This window comes from Eleutherodactylus coqui, chromosome 5, assembly GCF_035609145.1.
Source record: "Eleutherodactylus coqui strain aEleCoq1 chromosome 5, aEleCoq1.hap1, whole genome shotgun sequence".
NCBI classification, from domain to species: Eukaryota; Metazoa; Chordata; class Amphibia; order Anura; family Eleutherodactylidae; genus Eleutherodactylus; species Eleutherodactylus coqui.
In genome coordinates, this window is record NC_089841.1 from 5,188,896 (window position 1) to 5,212,813 (window position 23,918).

General features: G+C 53.3%; 1 protein-coding gene across 2 annotated transcripts in view; it reads left to right on the forward strand.

Annotated features, from left to right (window-relative positions):
• Positions 1 to 23,918, forward strand: part of LOC136627272 (dual specificity testis-specific protein kinase 2-like) — an 85,890-nt gene that overhangs the window by 22,776 nt on the left and 39,196 nt on the right. For both annotated transcript variants that reach the window (XM_066602244.1, XM_066602245.1), the window contains 8 exons: positions 3,300 to 3,421; positions 7,041 to 7,089; positions 7,191 to 7,337; positions 7,405 to 7,487; positions 13,798 to 13,879; positions 13,974 to 14,057; positions 21,209 to 21,298; positions 23,714 to 23,837. In XM_066602244.1, the coding sequence (XP_066458341.1) occupies positions 3,300 to 3,421; positions 7,041 to 7,089; positions 7,191 to 7,337; positions 7,405 to 7,487; positions 13,798 to 13,879; positions 13,974 to 14,057; positions 21,209 to 21,298; positions 23,714 to 23,837 (781 nt within the window). The remainder of the gene's footprint in view (positions 1 to 3,299; positions 3,422 to 7,040; positions 7,090 to 7,190; positions 7,338 to 7,404; positions 7,488 to 13,797; positions 13,880 to 13,973; positions 14,058 to 21,208; positions 21,299 to 23,713; positions 23,838 to 23,918) is intronic.

Below are 23,918 nucleotides of genomic sequence, written 5' to 3' on the forward strand. Positions count from 1 at the left end.
CTGCAGGGTTATAATACATCCGATCAGTGTACTGCGGGGCTATAATACATCCCACCACTGTACTGCGGGGTTATAATACATCCCACCACTGTACTGCAGGGTTATAATACATCTGATCACTGTACTGTGGGGTTATAATACATCTGATCACTGTACTGTGGGGTTATAATACATCTGATCACTGTACTGTGGGGTTATAATACATCTGATCACTGCACTGTGGGGTTATAATACATCTGATCACTGTACTGTGGGGTTATAATACATCTGATCACTGTACTGCGGGGTTATAATACATCTGATCACTGTACTGTGGGGTTATAATACATCTGATCACTGTACTGTGGGGTTATAATACATCTGATCACTGTACTGCGGGGTTATAATACATCTGATCACTGTACTGTGAGGTTATAATACATCTGATCACTGTACTGTGGGGTTATAATACATCTGATCACTGTACTGTGGGGTTATAATACATCTGATCACTGCACTGCGGGGTTATAATACATCTGATCACTGCACTGCGGGGTTATAATACATCTGATCACTGCACTGTGGGGTTATAATACATCTGATCACTGCACTGCGGGGTTATAATACATCTGATCACTGCACTGTGGGGTTATAATACATCTGATCACTGCACTGCGGGGTTATAATACATCTGATCACTGCACTGTGGGGTTATAATACATCTGATCACTGCACTGCGGGGTTATAATACATCTGATCACTGTACTGCGGGGCAAGAATGCAGCCCATCACTGTACTGCAGGGTTATAATACACCTCATCAATGCACTGCGGAGTTATAATACATCTGATCACTGTACTGTGGGGTTATAATACATCTGATCACTGCACTGTGGGGTTATAATACATCTGATCACTGTACTGTGGGGTTATAATACATCTGATCACTGTACTGTGGGGTTATAATACATCTGATCACTGCACTGCGGGGTTATAATACATCTGATCACTGCACTGCGGGGTTATAATACATCTGATCACTGCACTGTGGGGTTATAATACATCTGATCACTGCACTGCGGGGTTATAATACATCTGATCACTGCACTGTGGGGTTATAATACATCTGATCACTGCACTGCGGGGTTATAATACATCTGATCACTGCACTGTGGGGTTATAATACATCTGATCACTGCACTGCGGGGTTATAATACATCTGATCACTGTACTGCGGGGCAAGAATGCAGCCCATCACTGTACTGCAGGGTTATAATACATCTCATCAATGCACTGCGGAGTTATAATACATCACCTTACTGTACTGCAGGGTTATAATGCAGCCCCTCACTGTACTGCAGGGTTATAATGCAGCCCCTCACTGTACTGCAGGGTTATAATACATCACCTTACTGTACTGCAGGGTTATAATGCAGCCCCTCACTGTACTGCAGGGTTATAATGCAGCCCCTCACTGTACTGCAGGGTTATAATACATCACCTCACTGTACAGCAGGGTTATAATGCAGCCCCTCACTGTACTGCAGGGTTATAATACATCACCTTACTGTACTGCAGGTTATAGTACATCTCTCCAGTGCGGGGTAAAAATGCAGCCCCTCACTGTACTGCGGGGTTATAATACATCCCACCACTGTACTGCAGGGTTATAATACATCCGATCACTGTACTGCGGGGCTATAATACATCCCACCACTGTACTGCGGGGTTATAATACATCCCACCACTGTACTGCAGGGTTATAATACATCCCACCACTGTACTGCGGGGTTATAATACATCCATTCACTGTACTGCGGGGCTATAATACATCCGATCACTGTACTGCGGGGTTATAATACATCCATTCACTGTACTGCGGGGCTATAATACATCCCACCACTGTACTGCGGGGTTATAATACATCCGATCACTGTACTGCGGGGTTATAATACATCCCACCACTGTACTGCGGGGTTATAATACATCCATTCACTGTACTGCGGGGCTATAATACATCCCACCACTGTACTGCGGGGCTATAATACATCCCACCACTGTACTGCGGGGCTATAATACATCCCACCACTGTACTGCGGGGTTATAATACATCCATTCACTGTACTGCGGGGCTATAATACATCCGATCACTGTACTGTGGGGTTATAATACATCCGATCACTGTACTGCGGGGTTATAATACATCCCATCACTGTACTGCGGGGCTATAATACATCCGATCACTGTACTGCAGGGCTATAATACATCCAATCACTGTACTGCGGGGCTATAATACATCCCACCACTGTACTGCGGGGTTATAATACATCCGATCACTGTACTGCGGGATTATAATACATCCATTCACTGTACTGCGGGGCTATAATACATCCCTCCACTGTACTGCTGGGCTATAATACATCCCTCCACTGTACTGCGGGGTTATAATACATCCCTCCACTGTACTGCGGGGTTATAATACATCCCACCACTGTACTGCGGGGTTATAATACATCCGATCACTGTACTGCGGGGTTATAATACATCCCACCACTGTACTGCGGGGCTATAATACATCCCACCACTGTACTGCGGGGTTATAATACATCCCACCACTGTACTGCGGGGCTATAATACATCCCACCACTGTACTGCGGGGCTATAATACATCCCACCACTGTACTGCGGGGCTATAATACATCCCACCACTGTACTGCGGGGCTATAATACATCCCACCACTGTACTGCGGGGCTATAATACATCCCACCACTGTACTGCGGGGCTATAATACATCCCACCACTGTACTGCGGGGCTATAATACATCCCACCACTGTACTGCGGGGTTATAATACATCCATTCACTGTACTGCGGGGTTATAATACATCCCACCACTGTACTGCGGGGCTATAATACATCCCACCACTGTACTGCGGGGCTATAATACATCCCACCACTGTACTGCGGGGTTATAATACATCCCACCACTGTACTGCGGGGCTATAATACATCCCACCACTGTACTGCGGGGCTATAATACATCCCACCACTGTACTGCGGGGCTATAATACATCCCACCACTGTACTGCGGGGTTATAATACATCCCACCACTGTACTGCGGGGTTATAATACATCCCACCACTGTACTGCGGGGTTATAATACATCCATTCACTGTACTGCGGGGCTATAATACATCCCACCACTGTACTGCGGGGCTATAATACATCCCACCACTGTACTGTGTGGCAATAATACATCTTGGAATGATTATAATGACACGTGTAGATTATATGTTATATATTTCTTTTGTTGTCTCCAGGTTCGACATCGCCAGTCCGGCCAAATCATGGTGCTCAAGATGAACAAGATGATGAGCAACCGCGCCAACATGCTCCGCGAGGTCCAGCTTATGAACCGACTGTGTCACCCCAACATCCTGAGGTAATCAGCAGCCCATCCTTATACCGCGTCAGCCTGATATCGTAAGGTAATGATCGCCTCACCCCATGTTATACCGTGATAGCCAGATGTAGGTAATTCTCATGCCATGGTATACCCCTTCACCTCGACACCCTGAGGTAATGATCACCTCACCCCATGACATACCCTGTCACCTTGATATGCTGAAGTAATCTTTACCCCATGTTATACCCCGAGGTAATCCTCACCTCACTAAATGTTATACCCCATTGCTTTGATATATTGAGGTAATCATCAGTTCACCCCATCACCCCGATATCCAGGGGTAATCCTCACCTCACCCAATGTTATAGCTCTTCACTCCGATATTCTGAGGTAATCCTCACCCCATGTTATACCCCGATATCCAGAGGTAATCCTCACCTCACCCAATGTTATACCCCGTCATCCTCATATCCTAAGGTAGTCATCACCTCACCCCATGTTATAACCTGTCACCCTGATTTCCTGAGGTAATCCACACTCTATGTAATACCCAGATATGCTGAGGTAATCCTAACCCCATGTTATACCCCATCATCCGATATCTTGAGGTAATCCTCACTGCATATTATACCCCCGATATCCTGAGGTAATGCTCACCTCACCCAATGTTATACCTCTTCAACCCGATATTCTGAGGTAATCCTCACCCCATGTTATACTCTTTCACCCCCAAATCCTAAAGTAAACCTCACCTCACCCCATGTTATACCCCATCATCCTCATATTCTAAGGTAGGCATCACCTCACCCCATGTTATAACCTGTCACCCTGATTTCCTGAGGTAATCCACACTTTATGTAATACCCAGATATGCTGAAGTAATCCTAACCCCATGTTATACCCTCTCACCCAAATATCCTGAGGTTGTCTTCACCAACTGTTATACCCCATCATCCGATATCTTGAGGTAATCCTCACTGCATATTATACCCCCGAAATCCTGAGGTAATCCTCACCTCACCCAATGTTATACCTCTTCACCCCGATATCCTGATGTAATCCTAACCCCACATTATACCCCCTTACCCAAATGTCCTGAGGTTATCTTCACCCAGTATTATACTCCGCTACCCAATATCCTGAGGTAATCTCCTCACCCCACCCCATATTGTACCCTCTCACCCGATATTCGAAGGTAAACCTCACCCCATGTAATACCCTGTAACCCCGATATCCTGAGTTAATCCTCACCCTATCTTATACCCTGTAACCCCAACATCCTGAGGTAATTATCACCTCGCCTCATGGTATACCCTGATGTAATATCCTAAGGTAAGACTCCCCTCGTTCTATCGCATATAATATCCCATCACCCCGATATCCTGAGGTAATCTCCTCACACCACCCCATGTTATACCCTCTTACCCTGATGTCCTAAAATAAGCCTCACCCCACTCCACCCCATTTAATACCCCATCACCCTGATATCCTGAGGTAAACCACACCCCATGTTAAACCTCGTTACCCCAACATCCTGAGGTAATCATCACCCCATGTTATACCCTGTCACCCCCATATCCTGAGGTAATCATCACCTCACCCCTGTTATACCCCGTCCCCCCCGATATCCAGAGGTAATCCTCACCCCATGTTATACACAGTCACCCCCATATCCTGAGGTTATCCTCACCCCATGTTATACCCCGTCATCCCCATATCCTGAGGTTATCATCACCCCATGTTATACACCGTCATCCCCATATCCTGAGGTTATCCTAACCCCATGTTATACACCGTCATCCCCATATCCTGAGGTAATCATCACCTCACCCCTGTTATACCCCGTCCCCCCCGATATCCAGAGGTAATCCTCACCCCATGTTATACACTGTCACCTCCATATCCTGAAGTAATCATCACCTCGCCCCTGTTATACCCCATCCCCCGACATTCTGAGGTAATCATCAGCCCATGTTATACAACGTCACCCCTATATCTTGATGTATTCATCACCTCGCCCCTGTTATACCGCGTCTCTCCGATATCCTGAAGTAATTATGACCTTGCCCCTGTTATACCCTGCCACCCCCAACATGGTGAGGTAATCCTCGCCCCATGTTATACACCGTCACCCCCATATCCTGAGGTAATCATCACCTCACCCCTATTATACCCTACTCCCGCAACATCCTGAGGTAATCCTCCCCCCATGTTATACACTGTCATCCCCATATCCTGAGGTAATCCTCCCCCCATGTTATACACTGTCATCCCCATATCCTGACGTTGTCCTCACCCCATGTTATACCCCGTCATCCCCATATCCCGACGTAATCCTCAACCCATATTATACCCCGTCATCCCCATATCCTGAGGTTATCCTCACCCCATGTTATACCCCGTCATCCCCATATCCTGAGGTAATCCTCACCCCATATTATACCCCGTCATCCCCATATCCTGAGGTTATCCTCACCCCATGGTATACACCGTCATCCCCATAACCTGAGGTTATCCTAACCCCATGTTATACACCGTCATCCCCATATCCTGAGGTTATCCTCACCCCATGTTATACCCCGTCATCCCCATATCCTGAGGTAGTCCTCACCCCATGTTATACACCGTCCTCCCCATATCCTGAGGTAATCCTCCCCCCATGTTATACACCGTCATCCCCATATCCTGAGGTTATCCTCACCCCATGTTATACACCGTCATCCCCATATCCCGAGGTAATCCTCACCCCATGTTATACACCGTCATCCCCATATCCTGAGGTAGTCCTCACCCCATGTTATACCCCGTCATCCCCATATCCTGAGGTAATCCTCACTCCTTATTATACCCCGTCATCCCCATATCTTGAGGTAGTCCTCACCCCATATTATACCCCGTCATCCCCATATCCTGAGGTTATCCTCACCCCATATTATACCCTGTCATCCCCATATCCTGAGGTTATCCTCACCCCATGTTATACACAGTCATCCCCATATCCTGAGGTAATCCTCACCCCATGTTATACACCGTTATCCCCATATCCTGAGGTTATCCTCACCCCATGTTATACACCGTCATCCCCATATCCTGAGGTAGTCCTCACCCCATATTATACCCCGTCATCCCCATATCCTGAGGTTATCCTCACCCCATGTTATACACCGTCATCCCCATATCCTGAGGTTATCCTCACCCCATGTTATACCCCGTCATCCCCATATCCTGAGGTTATCCTCACCCCATGTTATACACAGTCATCCCCATATCCTGAGGTAATCCTCACCCCTTATTATACCCCGTCATCCCCATATCTTGAGGTAGTCCTCACCCCATATTATACCCCGTCATCCCCATATCCCGAGGCTTTCCTCACCCCATGTTATACCCCGTCATCCCCATATCTTGAGGTAGTCCTCACCCCATGTTATACCCCGTCATCCCCATATCTTGAGGTAGTCCTCACCCCATGTTATACACAGTCCCCCCCGACATCCGGATGTACTATGACCTCGCCCCTGTTATACCTCAGCTTCCTGAGGTAATCCTCACCTTATTCCCCCATGGTTTGTGTAGGTCGCCCTCCCTGTTGGCTCCTTCATGTTACGCCCGGTGGTGGGCGGAGCTTTTATTCTTCCTTCTTTGTCTTGTTTAGGTTCATGGGTGTCTGTGTGCAGCAGGGGCAGCTTCACGCCCTCACGGAGGTAAGTGGGTGTACGAGGCACGTGTGGGGTCTGGGGAGTCTCATCCTGTAGTCTTAAGAACTGCATACTGGGATATGTCCTCCCCTCTCGTCTCTTCGCAGTACATTAATGGCGGTAACCTGGAGCAGCTGCTGCAGAGCGCGGAGCCGCTGTCCTGGTCCGTCCGGGTCAAACTGAGCCTAGAGATCGCCCGCGGCCTGCGCTACCTGCACTCCAAGGGCGTCTTCCACCGGGACCTCACCTCCAAGGTAATAACACGTGCTGCGGCCCCGTCCCGCTCCGCCCTGCTGCGTCTCACCCGTCTCTCTCTCCTAGAACTGCCTGGTGCGCTACGATGACAGCAGCTACACCGCCGTGGTCGCCGATTTCGGGTTGGCTGAAAAAATTCCTGATCGCAGGTGAGAGCATCATGTGACTGCGTGTGCGGGGACGCAGAATATACCTGGTGCCCCCCATTACTGATCACAGGTGAGAGCGTCATGTGACTGTGTGTGCAGGGCACAGAATATACCTGCTGCCCCCCATTGCTGATCGCAGGTGAGAGCATCATGTAACTGCGTGTGCGGGGACGCAGAATATACCTGGTGCCCCCCATTACTGATCACAGGTGAGAGCGTCATGTGACTGTGTGTGCGGGGCACAGATTATACCTGCTGCCCCCAATACTTGATCACAGGTGAGAGCGTCATGTGACTGTGTGTGCGGGGGCACAGAATATACCTGCTGCCCCCAATACTTGATCACAGGTGAGAGCGTCATGTGACTGTGTGTGCGGGGGCGCAGAATATACCTGCTGCCCCCAATACCTGATCACAGGTGAGAGCATCATGTGACTGTGTGTGCGGGGGCGAAGAATATACCTGCTGCCCCCAATACCTGATCACAGGTGAGAGCATCATGTGACTGTGTGTGAGGGGCACAGAATATACATGGTGCCCCCCATTGCTGATCGCAGGTGAAACCGTCATGTGACTGTGTGTGCGGGGCACAGATTATACCTGCTGCCCCCCATTGCTGATTGCAGGTGAGTGTGTCATGTGACTGTGTGTGCGGGGGCATAGAATATACTTGGTGCCACCCATTGCTGATCGCAGGTGAGAGCGTCATGTGACTGTGTGTGCAGGGCACAGATTATACCTGCTGCCCCATACCTGATCGCAGATGAGAGCATCATGTGACTGTGTGTGCGGGGGCACTGAATATACCTGCTGCCCCCCATTGCTGATCACAGGTGAGAGCGTCATGTGACTGTGTGTGCGGGGGCACAGAATATAGCTGGTGCCCCCCATACCTAATCGCAGGTGAGAGCGTCATGTGACTGTATATGCAGGGGCATAGAATATACTTGGTGCCACCCATTGTTGATCGCAGGTGAGAGCGTCATGTGACTGCGTGTGCGGAGCACAAAATATACCTGGTGCTCCCCATTCCTGATCGCAGGTGAGAGAATCATGTGACTGCGTGTGCGGGGGTGCAGAATATACCTGCTGCCGCCCATTGCAGATTGCAGGTGAGAGCGTCATGTGACTGTTTGTGCGGGGGCGCAGAATATACCTGGTTCCCCCCATTCCTGATTGCAGGTGAGAGAATCATGTGACTGTGTGTGCGGGGGTGCAGAATATACCTGGTGCCCCCCATTGCTGATCGCAGGTGAGAGCATCATGTGACTGTTTGTGCGGGGGCATAGAATATACCTGGTGCCACCCATTCCTGATCGCAGGTGTGAGCGTCATGTGACTGCGTGTGCGGGGGCGCAGAATATACCTGGCGCCCCACCATACCTGATCGCAGATGAGAGCGTCATATGACTGTGTGTGCAGGAGTAGAATATGCCTGCTGCCCCCTTTGCTGATCGCAGGTGAGAGCATCATGTGACTGTGTGTGCGGGGGCACAGAACATACCTGCTGCCCCCATTGCTGATCGCAGGTGAGAGCATCATGTGACTGTGTGTGCAGGGGCGCAGAATATACCTGGTGCCACCCATTCCTGATCGCAGGTGTGAGCGTCATGTGACTGCGTGTGCGGGGGCATAGAATATACCTGGCGCCCCACCATACCTGATCGCAGATGAGAGCGTCATATGACTGTGTGTGCAGGAACAGAATATGCCTGCTGCCCCCTTTGCTGATCGCAGGTGAGAGCATCATGTGACTGTGTGTGCGGGGGGCACAGAACATACCTGGTGCTCCCCATTGCTGATCGCAGGTGAGAGCGTCAAGTGACTGTGTGTGCGGGGGTGCAGAATATACCTGGTGCCCCCCATTGCTGATCGCAGGTGAGAGCATCATGTGACTGTTTGTGCGGGGGCATAGAATATACCTGGTGCCCCCCATTCCTGATCGCAGGTGAGAGCGTCATGTGACTGTGTGTGCGGGGGGCGCAGAATATACCTGGTGCCCCCCATTGCTGATCGCAGATGAGAGCATCATGTGACTGTTTGTGCGGGGGCATAGAATATACCTGGTGCCACCCATTCCTGATCGCAGGTGTGAGCGTCATGTGACTGCGTGTGCGGGGGCATAGAATATACCTGGCGCCCCACCATACCTGATCGCAGATGAGAGCGTCATATGACTGTGTGTGCAGGAGTAGAATATGCCTGCTGCCCCCTTTGCTGATCGCAGGTGAGAGTATCATGTGACTGTGTGTGTGGGGGCACAGAACATACCTGGTGCTCCCCATTGCTGATCGCAGGTGAGTGTGTCATGTGACTGTGTGTGCGGGGGCGCAAAATATACCTGGTGCTCCCCATTGCCGATCGCATGTGACTGCGTGTGCGGGGGTGCAGAATATACCTGTTGTCCCCCATTGCTGATCACAGGTGAGAGCGTCATGTGACTGTGTGCGGGGGCACAGAATATACCTGCTGCCCCCTTTGCTGATCGCAGGTGAGGGCGTCATGTGACTGTGTGTGAGGGGCACAGAATGTACGTGGTGCCCCCCATTGCTGAACGCAGGTGAGAGCGTCATGTGACTGCATGTGCGGGGGTGCAGAATATACCTGTTGTCCCCTGTTGCTGATCGCAGGTGAGAGCGTCATGTGACTGTGTGTGAAGGGTCGCAGAATATACCTGGTGCCCCCCATACCTGGTCGCAGGTGAGAGCATCATGTGACTGTGTGTGCGGGGCACTGAATATACCTGCTGCCCCATTGCTGATCACAGGTGAGAGCATCATGTGACTGTGTGTGAGGGGCACAGAATATACCTGCTGCCCCCCATACCTGATCGCAGGTGAGAGCATCATGTGACTGCTTGTGCGGGGCACAAAATATACCTGCTGCCCCCCATTGCTGATCGCAGATGAGAGCATCATGTGACTGTTTGTGCGGGGGCATAGAATATACCTGGTGCCACCCATTCCTGATCGCAGGTGTGAGCGTCATGTGACTGCGTGTGCGGGGGCATAGAATATACCTGGCGCCCCACCATACCTGATCGCAGATGAGAGCGTCATATGACTGTGTGTGCAGGAGTAGAATATGCCTGCTGCCCCCTTTGCTGATCGCAGGTGAGAGTATCATGTGACTGTGTGTGTGGGGGCACAGAACATACCTGGTGCTCCCCATTGCTGATCGCAGGTGAGTGTGTCATGTGACTGTGTGTGCGGGGGCGCAAAATATACCTGGTGCTCCCCATTGCCGATCGCATGTGACTGCGTGTGCGGGGGTGCAGAATATACCTGTTGTCCCCCATTGCTGATCACAGGTGAGAGCGTCATGTGACTGTGTGTGAAGGGTCGCAGAATATACCTGGTGCCCCCCATACCTGGTCGCAGGTGAGAGCATCATGTGACTGTGTGTGCGGGGCACTGAATATACCTGCTGCCCCATTGCTGATCACAGGTGAGAGCATCATGTGACTGTGTGTGAGGGGCACAGAATATACCTGCTGCCCCCCATACCTGATCGCAGGTGAGAGCATCATGTGACTGCTTGTGCGGGGCACAAAATATACCTGCTGCCCCCCATTGCTGATCGCAGGTGAGAGCGTCATGTGACTGTGTGTGCGGGGGCGCAGAATATACCTGCTGCCCCTCATTCCTGATCGCGGGTGAGAGCGTCATGTGACTGCGTGTGCGGGGGCACAGAATATACCTGGTGCCCCCCATTCCTGATCGCAGGTGAGTGTGTCATGTGACTGTGTGTGCGGGGGCGCAGAATATACCTGGTGCCCCCCATACCTGATCGCAGGTGAGAGCATCATGTGACTGCTTGTGCGGGGCACAAAATATACCTGCTGCCCCCCATTGCTGATCGCAGGTGAGAGCGTCATGTGACTGTGTGTGCGGGGGAACAGAATATACCTGCTGCCCCCTTTGCTGATCGCAGGTGAGAGTGTCATGTGACTGTGTGTGCGGGGGCGCAGAATATACCTGGTGCCCCCCATTCCTGATCGCAGGTGAGTGTGTCATGTGACTGTGTGTGCGGGGGAACAGAATATACCTGCTGCCCCCTTTGCTGATCGCAGGTGAGAGCGTCATGTGACTGCGTGTGCGGGGGCACAGAATATACTTGCTGCCCCCCATACCTAATCGCATGTGAGAGCATCATGTGACTGTGTGTGCGGGGGCACAGAATATACCTGCTGCCCCCTTTGCTGATCGCAGGTGAGAGCGTCATGTGACTGTGTGTGCGGGGGCGCAGAATATATTTGTTGTCCCCCATTGCTGATCGTAGGTGAGAGCGTCATGTGACTGCGTGTGCGGGGGCACAGAATATACTTGCTGCCCCCCATACCTAATCGCATGTGAGAGCATCATGTGACTGTGTGTGCGGGGGCACAGAATATACCTGCTGCCCCCTATTGCTGATCGCAGGTGAGAGACTCATGTAACTGCGTGTGCAGGGGCATAGAATATAGCTGGTGCCCCCCATACCTAACGGCAGGTGAGAGCGTCATGTGACTGTATATGCGGGGGCGCAGAATATACCTGCTGCCCCCCATTGCTGATCGCAGGTGAGAGAATCATGTGACTGTGTGTTCGGGAGAACAGAATATACCTGGTGCCCCCCATTGCTGATCGCAGGTGAGGGCGTCATGTGACTGTGTGCGGGGGCAGCACAGTACTAGTTCATGTATAGAACGATGTTTTGCAGCACAGTACTGATATCTGTATTGAGCGATGTTCTGTACCACAGAACTGGTATATGTATAGAGCGATGCTCTGCAGCACATTACTGGTACATGTAGAGAGCGATCCTCTGCTGCACAGCTCTGGTACATGTATAGAGCGATGCACTGCTGCACAGCTCTGGTGCATGTATAGCTTGATGCTCTGCTGCATGAGTCTGGTACATGTATTGAGCGATGCTCTGCTGAACAGCTTTGGTACATGTATAGAGCGATGCTCTGCTGCACAACTCTTGTACACGTATTAAGCGATTCTTTGTTTCACAGCTCTGGTACGTGTATTCAGTGCTCTGCTGCACAGCTCTGGTACCCGTATTGAGCGATGCTCAGCTGAACAGCTCTGGTACCCGTATTGAGCGATGCTCTGCTGCACGACTCTGGTACACGTATTGAGCGATGCTCTGCTGCACAGCTCTGGTACCTGTATTGAGCGAGGCTCAGCTGAACAGCTCTGGTACCCGTATTGAGTGATGCTTTGCTGCACAGCTCTGGTACATGTATAGAACGATGCTCTGCTGCACGGCTCTGGTACATGTATAGAGCGATGCTCTGCTGCACGGCTCTGGTACATGTATAGAGCGATGCTGTGCTGCACGGCTCTGGTACATGTATAGAGCGATGCTCTGCTGCACGGCTCTGGTACATGTATAGAGCGATGCTCTGCTGCACGGCTCTGGTACATGTATAGAGCGATGCTCTGCTGCACGGCTCTGGTACATGTATAGAGCGATGCTCTGCTGCACGGCTCTGGTACATGTATTGAGCGATGCTCTGCTGCGCGGCTCTGGTACATGTATAGAGTGATGCTCTGCTGCACGGCTCTGGTACATGTATAGAGTGATGCTCTGCTGCACGGCTCTGGTACACGTATTGAGTAATGCTCTGCTGCACAGCTCTGGAACATGTATAGAGTGATGCTTTGCTACACAGCTCTGGTACATTTATAGAGCAATGCTCTGCTGCACGGCTCTGTTATATGTATATAGTGATGCTCTGCTGCACGGCTCTGGTACACGTATTGAGTAATGCTCTGCTGCACAGCTCTGGAACATGTATAGAGTGATGCTTTGCTACACAGCTCTGGTACATTTATAGAGCAATGCTCTGCTGCACGGCTCTGTTATATGTATATAGTGATGCTCTGCTGCACGGCTCTGGAACATGTATAGAGTGATGCTCTGCTGCACGGCTCTGGTACATGTATAGAGCGATGCTCTGCTGCACGGCTCTGGTACATGTATAGAGCGATGCTCTGCTGCACGGCTCTGGTACATGTATAGAGTGATGCTCTGCTGCACGGCTCTGGTACATGTATAGAGTGATGCTCTGCTGCACGGCTCTGGTACACATATTGAGTAATGCTCTGCTGCACAGCTCTGGAACATGTATAGAGTGATGCTTTGCTACACAGCTCTGGTACATGTATAGAGCGATGCTCTGCTGCACGGCTCTGTTATATGTATATAGTGATGCTCTGCTGCACGGCTCTGGAACATGTATAGAGTGATGCTCTGCTGCACGGCTCTGGTACATGTATAGAGTGATGCTTTGCTGATTCTTCTCTCTCTCTTGCAGTCAGACGGAGCCACTATCGGTGGTGGGCTCCCCATATTGGATGGCTCCTGAGGTACTACGGGGGGATATGTACAACGAGAAGGTGAAGAGATGATGCTATTTCTGATGCCTGTCACCCCATAACCCAGTCGCCCCATCACCCCATCGCACCTTACACCGTCCTTCTCTCCCTGCAGGCTGACGTCTTCGCCTTTGGAATCATATTATGTGAGATAATTGCACGGATCCCAGCAGATCCCGACTACCTCCCCCGCACTGAGGTGAGTGACTCCCGACTACCCCCCCCCCCACTGAGGTGAGTGACCCCTGACTACCTCTCCCACACTGAGGTGTTACCCCACTATCTTTCTACACTACACCACCCTCACTCCCCTGCATTGTGGTGGGGGACACTGACTACCTGCCCCGCACTGAGGTGAGTGACCCCCGACTACCTCCTCCACACTGAGGTGAATGACCCCCGACTACCTCCTCCGCACTGAGGTGAGTGACCCCCGACTACCTCCCCCGCACTGAGGAGATGAGTGAGCCTTGACTACCCCCCCACACACACACGCTGAGGAGATGAGTGAGCCTTGACTACCTCCCCTGCACTGAGATGAGTGACCCCCGACTACCTCCCCCGCACAGAGTAGATGAGTGAGTTTTGACTACCTCCCCCGCACTGAAGAGATGAGTGAGCCTTGACTACCTCCCCGCACTGAGGAGATGGGTGAGCCCCGACTACCTCCCCTGCACTGAGGTGAGTGACCCCCGACTACCTTCCCCGCACTGAGATGAGTGAGCCTTGACTACCTCCCCGCATTGAGGAGATGAGTGAGCCTTCACTACCTCCCCTGCACTGAAGAGGTAAGTGAGCCCTGACTACCTCACCCGCACTGAGGAGGTGAGTGAGCCCTGACCACCTCCCCTGCACTGAGGAGGTGAGTGAGCCCAACTACCTCACCCGCACTGAGGAAGTGAGTGAGCCCCGACTACCTCCCCTGCACTGAGGAAGTCAGTGAGCCCCGACTACCTCACCCGCACTGAGGAGGTGAGTGAACCTTGACTACCCCCCCCCCCCCACACACACACACACACACACACACTGAGGAGATGAGTGAGCCTTGACTACCTCCCCTGCACTGAGGTGAGTGACCCCCGACTACCTTCCCTGCACTGAGATGAGTGAGCCTTGACTACCTCCCCGCTTTGAGGAGATGAGTGAGCCTTGACTACCTCCCCTGCACTGAAGAGGTAAGTGAGCCCTGACTACCTCACCCGCACTGAGGAAGTGAGTGAGCCCCGACTACCTCACCCGCACTGAGGAGGTGAGTGAGCCCTGACTACCTCACCTGCACTGAGGAGAGTGACCCCCGACTACCTTCCCCGCACTGAGATGAGTGAGCCCCGACTACCTTCCCCGCACTGAGATGAGTGAGCCCCGACTACCTTCCCCGCACTGAGATGAGTGAGCCCTGACTACCTCCCCTGCACTAAAGAGGTAAGTGAGCCCTGACTACCTCACCCGCACTGAGGAGGTGAGTGAGCCCTGACCACCTCCCCTGCACTGAGAAAGTGAGTGAGCCCCGACTACCTCCCCTGCACTGAGGAAGTGAGTGAGCCCCGACTACCTCCCCTGCACTGAGGAAGTGAGTGAGCCCCGACTACCTCCCCTGCACTGAGGAAGTGAGTGAGCCCCGACTACCTCCCCTGCACTGAGGAAGTGAGTGAGCCCCGACTACCTCACCCGCACTGAGGAGGTGAGTGAGCCCTGACTACCTCCCCTGCACTGAGGTGAGTGACCCCCACCATCTCCCACACACTGAGGAGGTGAGTTAGCCCCGATTACCTCCCCTGCACTGGGGAGGTGAGTGAGCCCCGACTACCTCCCCTGCAGTGAGGAGGTGAGTGACCCCCGACTACCTCCCCCGCACTGACCTAATTGACCCCTGACATGAAGAGAGAGGGGGGACCCTAACCGATCCCGCCTCTGTTGCCGATTTGTCACAAATTGACTAATCCGAGCATGCTCGCCACCACCAATTGTCATGGCAGAGCCTCGATCGATCAAGCTAGCGGGATTGTTAGCGCAGAGTCATTAGAATACAGGTGGATTTGTACCCAGCTTTCCCGAGATTCTGCACGCATGCAGAGTGAAAGCTCAAATCACCCCCTGATCCTGTCTAACAGTTCCCGCGCTCTACAATAGCCTCACACCACCACTGCCACCACCAGCTTCAGCGGTAAGCCGGAACCTGGACTATAAATTATGAACACAATTTTTGAAGTTATGATTCGTTTTAAAAGGGACAAGGCTTGACTAATAAATTGCAGATTTATTCTAAAAAAGACTAAATATCTATCTGTATACAAAAATATACAGAAAGGGATGTTATAATGGGGATAAGGTTTACAGGCTTATACAACACACAGTAATTTGAAATAAGGCAGGAGAAAATAAAGAAATCTACCAGATTTGAGATATTTGGCCTAAGGTCCTGATTTGTGCGGAGTCACTAAAGCAAATGGGAAGTGTTCCAGGGTCTGTACCACAACAGGTGTGGATGTGTTTCATTCAGCTGGTCCACCCGATTCAAAAAATATAATTCATATCGGGCTGGGACCTTCACACCACTAATAACCCTTATTAAGAGACTTTCCCTTAATAAAAATGTTTGAGCCAGGATGTCTCTGGGAACCATCTGAGGTGTCACACCTCACTGGCAGGGGGGTAGTTAGCATCTTCCTCTCACTGACTGACCTAATTGAGGTTAATAATCAAGGTTATGACCCTGACTAATAATCAGTGCGTGACCCCAACTCCCTTCCCTGCACTGAGCCATATGACCCCGACTCCCTTCCTCGCACTGAGCTGCATGACCCTGACTACCTCCCCCTCACTGAGCTGTGTGACCCTGATTATCTCCCCTGCACTGAGGTGAGTGACCCAGTCTACATCTCACCTGCACTGAGGTGAGTGGCCCTGACTACCTCTCCCCAGCACTGAGGTGAGTGACCCTGACGGCCTCTCCCCAGCACTGAGGTGAGTGAAACAGACTACATCTCACCTGCACTGAGGTGAGTGACCCAGACTACATCTCACCTGCACTGAGGTGAGTGGCCCTGACTATCTCTCCCCAGTACTGAGGTGAGTGACCCTGACTATCTCTCCCCAGTACTAAGGTGAGTGACCCTGACTACATCTTACCCGCACTGAGGTGAGTGACCACGGCTATCTCTCCCCCGCACTCGCATGTGTGATCCCTGCTACCTTCCCCGCACTGAGCTATGTGATCCTGACTACCTCCCTCATCTATTGAGGGAAATCGGGTGGTCAGTGTGTCACTCTTTAGTGGAAAATCCCTCTACTCTGAAAAACTGGGGGGCTTTTTCAGGGGGTACCTGCCTGTAGTCGGGGGCACAGTATGAGCCTGGACCTTTTGTGTTATGTCACTATCTAGTGGTCACACCTGGGTAGTACATGTAAGTTTGTCACTCGGTGCTGTACACAGGGCTCATTGGCATGGATGTACATATGCAGTGGCTGTGTGTTACGTGTTGGGGTCGCTAGGATTTACATGTGTGAAAAAACCGCTGCCAGGCAGAATTATGCAGGAACTGGTGTGTGAATGAACCCCCAACGAGGGTCAGCCCAGCTCATCCCCCATGCTGTCACCTGCGGCTGCTACGGAGGTCTGAGCCCCCAACGAGGGTCAGCCCAGCTCGTCCCCCATGCTGTCACCTGCGGTTGCTATGGAGGTCTGACCCCCACACGAGGGTCAGCCCATCTCGTCCCCCATGCTGTCACCTGCGGCTGCTACGGAGGTCTGAGCCCTCAACGAGGGTCAGCCCAGCTCGTCCCCCATGCTGTCACCTGCGGTTGCTATGGAGGTCTGACCCCCAACGAGGGTCAGCCCAGCTCGTCCCCCATGCTGTCACATGCGGCTGCTATGGAGATCTAAGCCCCCAGCGAGGGTCAGCCCAGCTCGTCCCCCATGCTGTCACATGCGGCTGCTATGGAGGTCTGAGCCCCCAGCGACGGTCTGCCCAGCTCGTCCCCCATGCTGTCACGTGCGGCTGCTATGGGGGTCTGAGCCCCCAGCGAGGGTCAGCCCAGCTCGTCCCCCATGCTGTCACGTGCGGCTGCTATGGAGGTCTGAGCCCCCAGTGAGGGTCAGCCCAGCTCGTCCCCCATGCTGTCACATGCGGCTGCTTCTACGGAGGTCTGAGCCCCCAACGAGGGTCAGCCCAGCTCGTCCCCCATGCTGTCACATGCGGCTGCTATGGAGGTATGAGCCCCCAGCGAGGGTCAGCCCAGCTCGTCCCCCATGCTGTCACGTGCGGCTGCTATGGAGGTCTGAGCCCCCAACGACGGTCTGCCCAGCTCGTCCCCCATGCTGTCACGAGCGGCTGCTATGGAGGTCTGAGCCCCCAGCGACGGTCAGCCCAGTTCGTCCCCAATGCTGTCACGTGCGGGTGCTATGGAGGTATGAGCACCCAACGAGGGTCAGCCCAGCTCGTCCCCCATACTGTCACATGCGGCTGCTATGGAGTTCTGAGCCCCCAGCTACGGTCAGCCCAGCTCGTCCCCCATGCTGTCACATGCGGCTGCTTCTACGGAGGTCTGAGCCCCCAACGAGGGTCAGCCCAGCTCGTCCCCCATGCTGTCACGTGCGGCTGCTATGGAGGTCTGAGCCCCCAGTGAGGGTCAGCCCAGCTCGTCCCCCATGCTGTCACATGCGGCTGCTTCTACGGAGGTCTGAGCCCCCAACGAGGGTCAGCCCAGCTCGTCCCCCATGCTGTCACGTGCGGCTGCTATGGAGGTCTGAGCCCCCAGTGAGGGTCAGCCCAGCTCGTGTCCCATGCTGTCACATGCGGCTGCTTCTACGGAGGTCTGAGCCCCCAACGAGGGTCAGCCCAGCTCGTCCCCCATGCTGTCACATGCGGCTGCTATGGAGGTATGAGCCCCCAGCGAGGGTCAGCCCAGCTCGTCCCCCATGCTGTCACGTGCGGCTGCTATGGAGGTCTGAGCCCCCAACGACGGTCTGCCCAGCTCGTCCCCCATGCTGTCACGTGCGGCTGCTATGGAGGTCTGAGCCCCCAGCGACGGTCAGCCCAGTTCGTCCCCAATGCTGTCACGTGCGGGTGCTATGGAGGTATGAGCACCCAACGAGGGTCAGCCCAGCTCGTCCCCCATACTGTCACATGCGGCTGCTATGGAGGTCTGAGCCCCCAGCTACGGTCAGCCCAGCTCGTCCCCCATGCTGTCACATGCGGCTGCTTCTACGGAGGTCTGAGCCCCCAACGAGGGTCAGCCCAGCTCGTCCCCCATGCTGTCACGTGCGGCTGCTATGGAGGTCTGAGCCCCCAGTGAGGGTCAGCCCAGCTCGTCCCCCATGCTGTCACATGCGGCTGCTTCTACGGAGGTCTGAGCCCCCAACGAGGGTCAGCCCAGCTCGTGTCCCATGCTGTCACATGCGGCTGCTATGGAGGTATGAGCCCCCAACGAGGGTCAGCCCAGCTCGTCCCCCATGCTGTCACATGCGGCTGCTTCTACGGAGGTCTGAGCCCCCAACGAGGGTCAGCCCAGCTCGTCCCCCATGCTGTTACATGCGGCTGCTTCTACGGAGGTCTGAGCCCCCAACGAGGGTCAGCCCAGCTCGTCCCCCATGCTGTTACATGCGGCTGCTTCTACGGAGGTCTGAGCCCCCAACGAAGGTCAGCCCAGCTCGTCTCCCATGCTGTCACCTGCGGCTGCTATGGAGGTCTGAGCCCCCAGCGAGGGTCAGCCCAGCTCGTCCCCCATGCTGTCACGTGCGGCTGCTATGGAGGTCTGAGCCCCCAACGACGGTCTGCCCAGCTCGTCCCCCATGCTGTCACGTGCGGCTGCTATGGAGGTCTGAGCCCCCAGCGACGGTCAGCCCAGTTCGTCCCCAATGCTGTCACGTGCGGGTGCTATGGAGGTATGAGCACCCAACGAGGGTCAGCCCAGCTCGTCCCCCATACTGTCACATGCGGCTGCTATGGAGGTCTGAGCCCCCAGCTACGGTCAGCCCAGCTCGTCCCCCATGCTGTCACATGCGGCTGCTTCTACGGAGGTCTGAGCTCCCAACGAGGGTCAGCCCAGCTCGTCCCCCATGCTGTCACGTGCGGCTGCTATGGAGGTCTGAGCCCCCAGTGAGGGTCAGCCCAGCTCGTCCCCCATGCTGTCACATGCGGCTGCTTCTACGGAGGTCTGAGCCCCCAACGAGGGTCAGCCCAGCTCGTCCCCCATGCTGTCACGTGCGGCTGCTATGGAGGTCTGAGCCCCCAGTGAGGGTCAGCCCAGCTCGTCCCCCATGCTGTCACATGCGGCTGCTTCTACGGAGGTCTGAGCCCCCAACGAGGGTCAGCCCAGCTCGTCCCCCATGCTGTCACATGCGGCTGCTATGGAGGTATGAGCCCCCAGCGAGGGTCAGCCCAGCTCGTCCCCCATGCTGTCACGTGCGGCTGCTATGGAGGTCTGAGCCCCCAACGACGGTCTGCCCAGCTCGTCCCCCATGCTGTCACGTGCGGCTGCTATGGAGGTCTGAGCCCCCAGCGACGGTCAGCCCAGTTCGTCCCCAATGCTGTCACGTGCGGGTGCTATGGAGGTATGAGCACCCAACGAGGGTCAGCCCAGCTCGTCCCCCATACTGTCACATGCGGCTGCTATGGAGGTCTGAGCCCCCAGCTACGGTCAGCCCAGCTCGTCCCCCATGCTGTCACATGCGGCTGCTTCTACGGAGGTCTGAGCCCCCAACGAGGGTCAGCCCAGCTCGTCCCCCATGCTGTCACGTGCGGCTGCTATGGAGGTCTGAGCCCCCAGTGAGGGTCAGCCCAGCTCGTCCCCCATGCTGTCACATGCGGCTGCTTCTACGGAGGTCTGAGCCCCCAACGAGGGTCAGCCCAGCTCGTGTCCCATGCTGTCACATGCGGCTGCTATGGAGGTATGAGCCCCCAACGAGGGTCAGCCCAGCTCGTCCCCCATGCTGTCACATGCGGCTGCTTCTACGGAGGTCTGAGCCCCCAACGAGGGTCAGCCCAGCTCGTCCCCCATGCTGTTACATGCGGCTGCTTCTACGGAGGTCTGAGCCCCCAACGAGGGTCAGCCCAGCTCGTCCCCCATGCTGTTACATGCGGCTGCTTCTACGGAGGTCTGAGCCCCCAACGAAGGTCAGCCCAGCTCGTCTCCCATGCTGTCACCTGCGGCTGCTATGGAGGTCTGAGCCCCCAACAAGGGTCAGCCCAGCTCGTCTCCCATGCTGTCACCTGCGGCTGCTATGGAGGTCTGAGCCCCCAACGAGGGTCAGCCCAGCTCGTCCCCCATGCTGTCACATGCGGCTGCTTCTACGGTCTCGGCGCCCTCCTGTCTCTCGGAATCTCTTACTGTCTGCTTCGCTCTCCGCAGGACTTCGGCTTGGACATGACGTCGTTCCGGAGAATGGTCCCCTCTGACTGCCCTCCTGTCTTCTTACAGCTGGCGTTCAACTGCTGCCGGGTACGCACCGCCGCCAGGAATAGCAGGGAGCTAGTGCGGAGAGCCAGGAGCTGTGGCACCACGATGCATCGCACTGCGGGAAATGTAGTGTTCCTACAGAAATAGATGTAGTGCCTGCTGGCAGCACCACATCTCCCAGAATGCACATCAGCAGGGGGCAACAGTGGGATGTGGAGCATACCAGCAGAGTAGTGAGTGCAGCTCTGGAGGTGACTGGAGGATAAGACCTGGTGTAACAGAGTAGTGAGTGCAGCTCTGGAGGTGACTGAAGGATAAGACATGGTGTAACAGAGTAGTGAGTGCAGCTCTGGAGGTGACTGGAGGATAAGACATGGTGTAACAGAGTAGTGAGTGCAGCTCTGGAGGTGACTGAAGGATAAGACATGGTGTAACAGTAGTGAGTGCAGCTCTGGAGGTGACTGGAGGATAAGACATGGTGTAACAGAGTAGTGAGTGCAGCTCTGGAGGTGACTGGAGGATAAGACATGGTGTAACAGAGTAGTGACTGCAGCTCTGGAGGATAAGAAATGGTGTAACAGAGTAGTGACTGTAGCTCTGGAGGTGACTGGAGGATAAGACATGGTGTAACAGAGTAGTGAGTGCAGCTCTGGAGGTGACTGAAGGATAAGACATGGTGTAACAGAGTAGTGACTGCAGCTCTGGAGGATAAGACATGATGTAACAGAGTAGTGACTGCAGCTCTGGAGGATAAGACATGATGTAACAGAGTAGTGACTGCAGCTCTGGAGGATAAGACATGATGTAACAGAGTAGTGACTGTAGCTCTGGAGGATAAGACATGATGTAACAGAGTAGTGACTGCAGCTCTGGAGGATAAGACATGATGTAACAGAGTAGTGACTGTAGCTCTGGAGGATAAGAAATGGTGTAACAGAGTAGTGACTGTAGCTCTGGAGGTGACTGGAGGATAAGACATGGTGTAACAATAGTGAGTGCAGCTCTGGAGGTGACTGAAGGATAAGACATGGTGTAACAGAGTAGTGACTGCAGCTCTGGAGGATAAGAAATGGTGTAACAGAGTAGTGACTGTAGCTCTGGAGGATAAGAAATGGTGTAACAGAGTAGTGACTGTAGCTCTGGAGGATAAGAAATGGTGTAACAGAGTAGTGACTGTAGCTCTGGAGGTGACTGGAGGATAAGACATGGTGTAACAGAGTAGTGAGTGCAGCTCTGGAGGTGACTGAAGGATAAGACATGGTGTAACAGAGTAGTGACTGCAGCTCTGGAGGATAAGACATGATGTAACAGAGTAGTGACTGCAGCTCTGGAGGATAAGACATGATGTAACAGAGTAGTGAGTGCAGCTCTGGAGGTGACTGAAGGATAAGACATGGTGTAACAGAGTAGTGACTGCAGCTCTGGAGGATAAGACATGATGTAACAGAGTAGTGACTGCAGCTCTGGAGGATAAGACATGATGTAACAGAGTAGTGAGTGCAGCTCTGGAGGTGACTGAAGGATAAGACATGGTGTAACAGAGTAGTGACTGCAGCTCTGGAGGATAAGACATGATGTAACAGAGTAGTGACTGCAGCTCTGGAGGATAAGACATGATGTAACAGAGTAGTGAGTGCAGCTCTGGAGGTGACTGAAGGATAAGACATGGTGTAACAGAGTAGTGACTGTAGCTCTGGAGGATAAGACATGGTGTAACAATAGTGAGTGCAGCTCTGGAGGTGACTGAAGGATAAGACATGGTGTAACAGAGTAGTGACTGCAGCTCTGGAGGATAAGAAATGGTGTAACAGAGTAGTGACTGTAGCTCTGGAGGATAAGAAATGGTGTAACAGAGTAGTGACTGTAGCTCTGGAGGATAAGAAATGGTGTAACAGAGTAGTGACTGTAGCTCTGGAGGTGACTGGAGGATAAGACATGGTGTAACAGAGTAGTGACTGTAGCTCTGGAGGTGACTGGAGGATAAGACATGGTGTAACAGAGTAGTGAGTGCAGCTCTGGAGGATAAGACATGGTGTAACAGAATAGTGACTGCAGCTCTGGAGGATAAAATAGGATGTACAGCAGAATAGTGACTGCAGCTCCGGATGTGACTGGAGGAGAAAACATGGTGTAACAGCAGAAGAGTGACTGCAGCCCTGAAGGTGACTGGAGGAGAAGACATGATTTAACAGCAGAATAGTGACTGCAGCTCTGAATGTGACTGGATGATAAGACATGGTGTAACAGCAGAATAGTGACTGCAGCTCTGGATGTGACTGGAGGAGAAGACATGATGTAACAGCAGAATAGCGACTGCAGCTCTGGAGGATAAAATAGGATTTACAGCAGAATAGTGACTGCAGCTCTGAAGGTGACTGGAGGAGATTACATGGTTTAACAGCAGAATAGTGACTGCAGCTCTGAAGGTGACCTCATTGTCTCTCGTTTGTGCACTAGATGGCGCCAGAGTCCCGGCAGTCATTCTTTGAAGTGAGTCAGCGACTTGAGACCATTCTGGATAGCATGGACACCCCGATGTCTCCCCAGAAAGAGGCGGCGGAGCTGAAAACACCAGCAAGTGGTGAGCAGCCATCAGTAACTCTTCCAGGGCTTACCTCCTTCTATGTCATATCTTGTAGGGTGCGGCGCACATAGGGTGGTG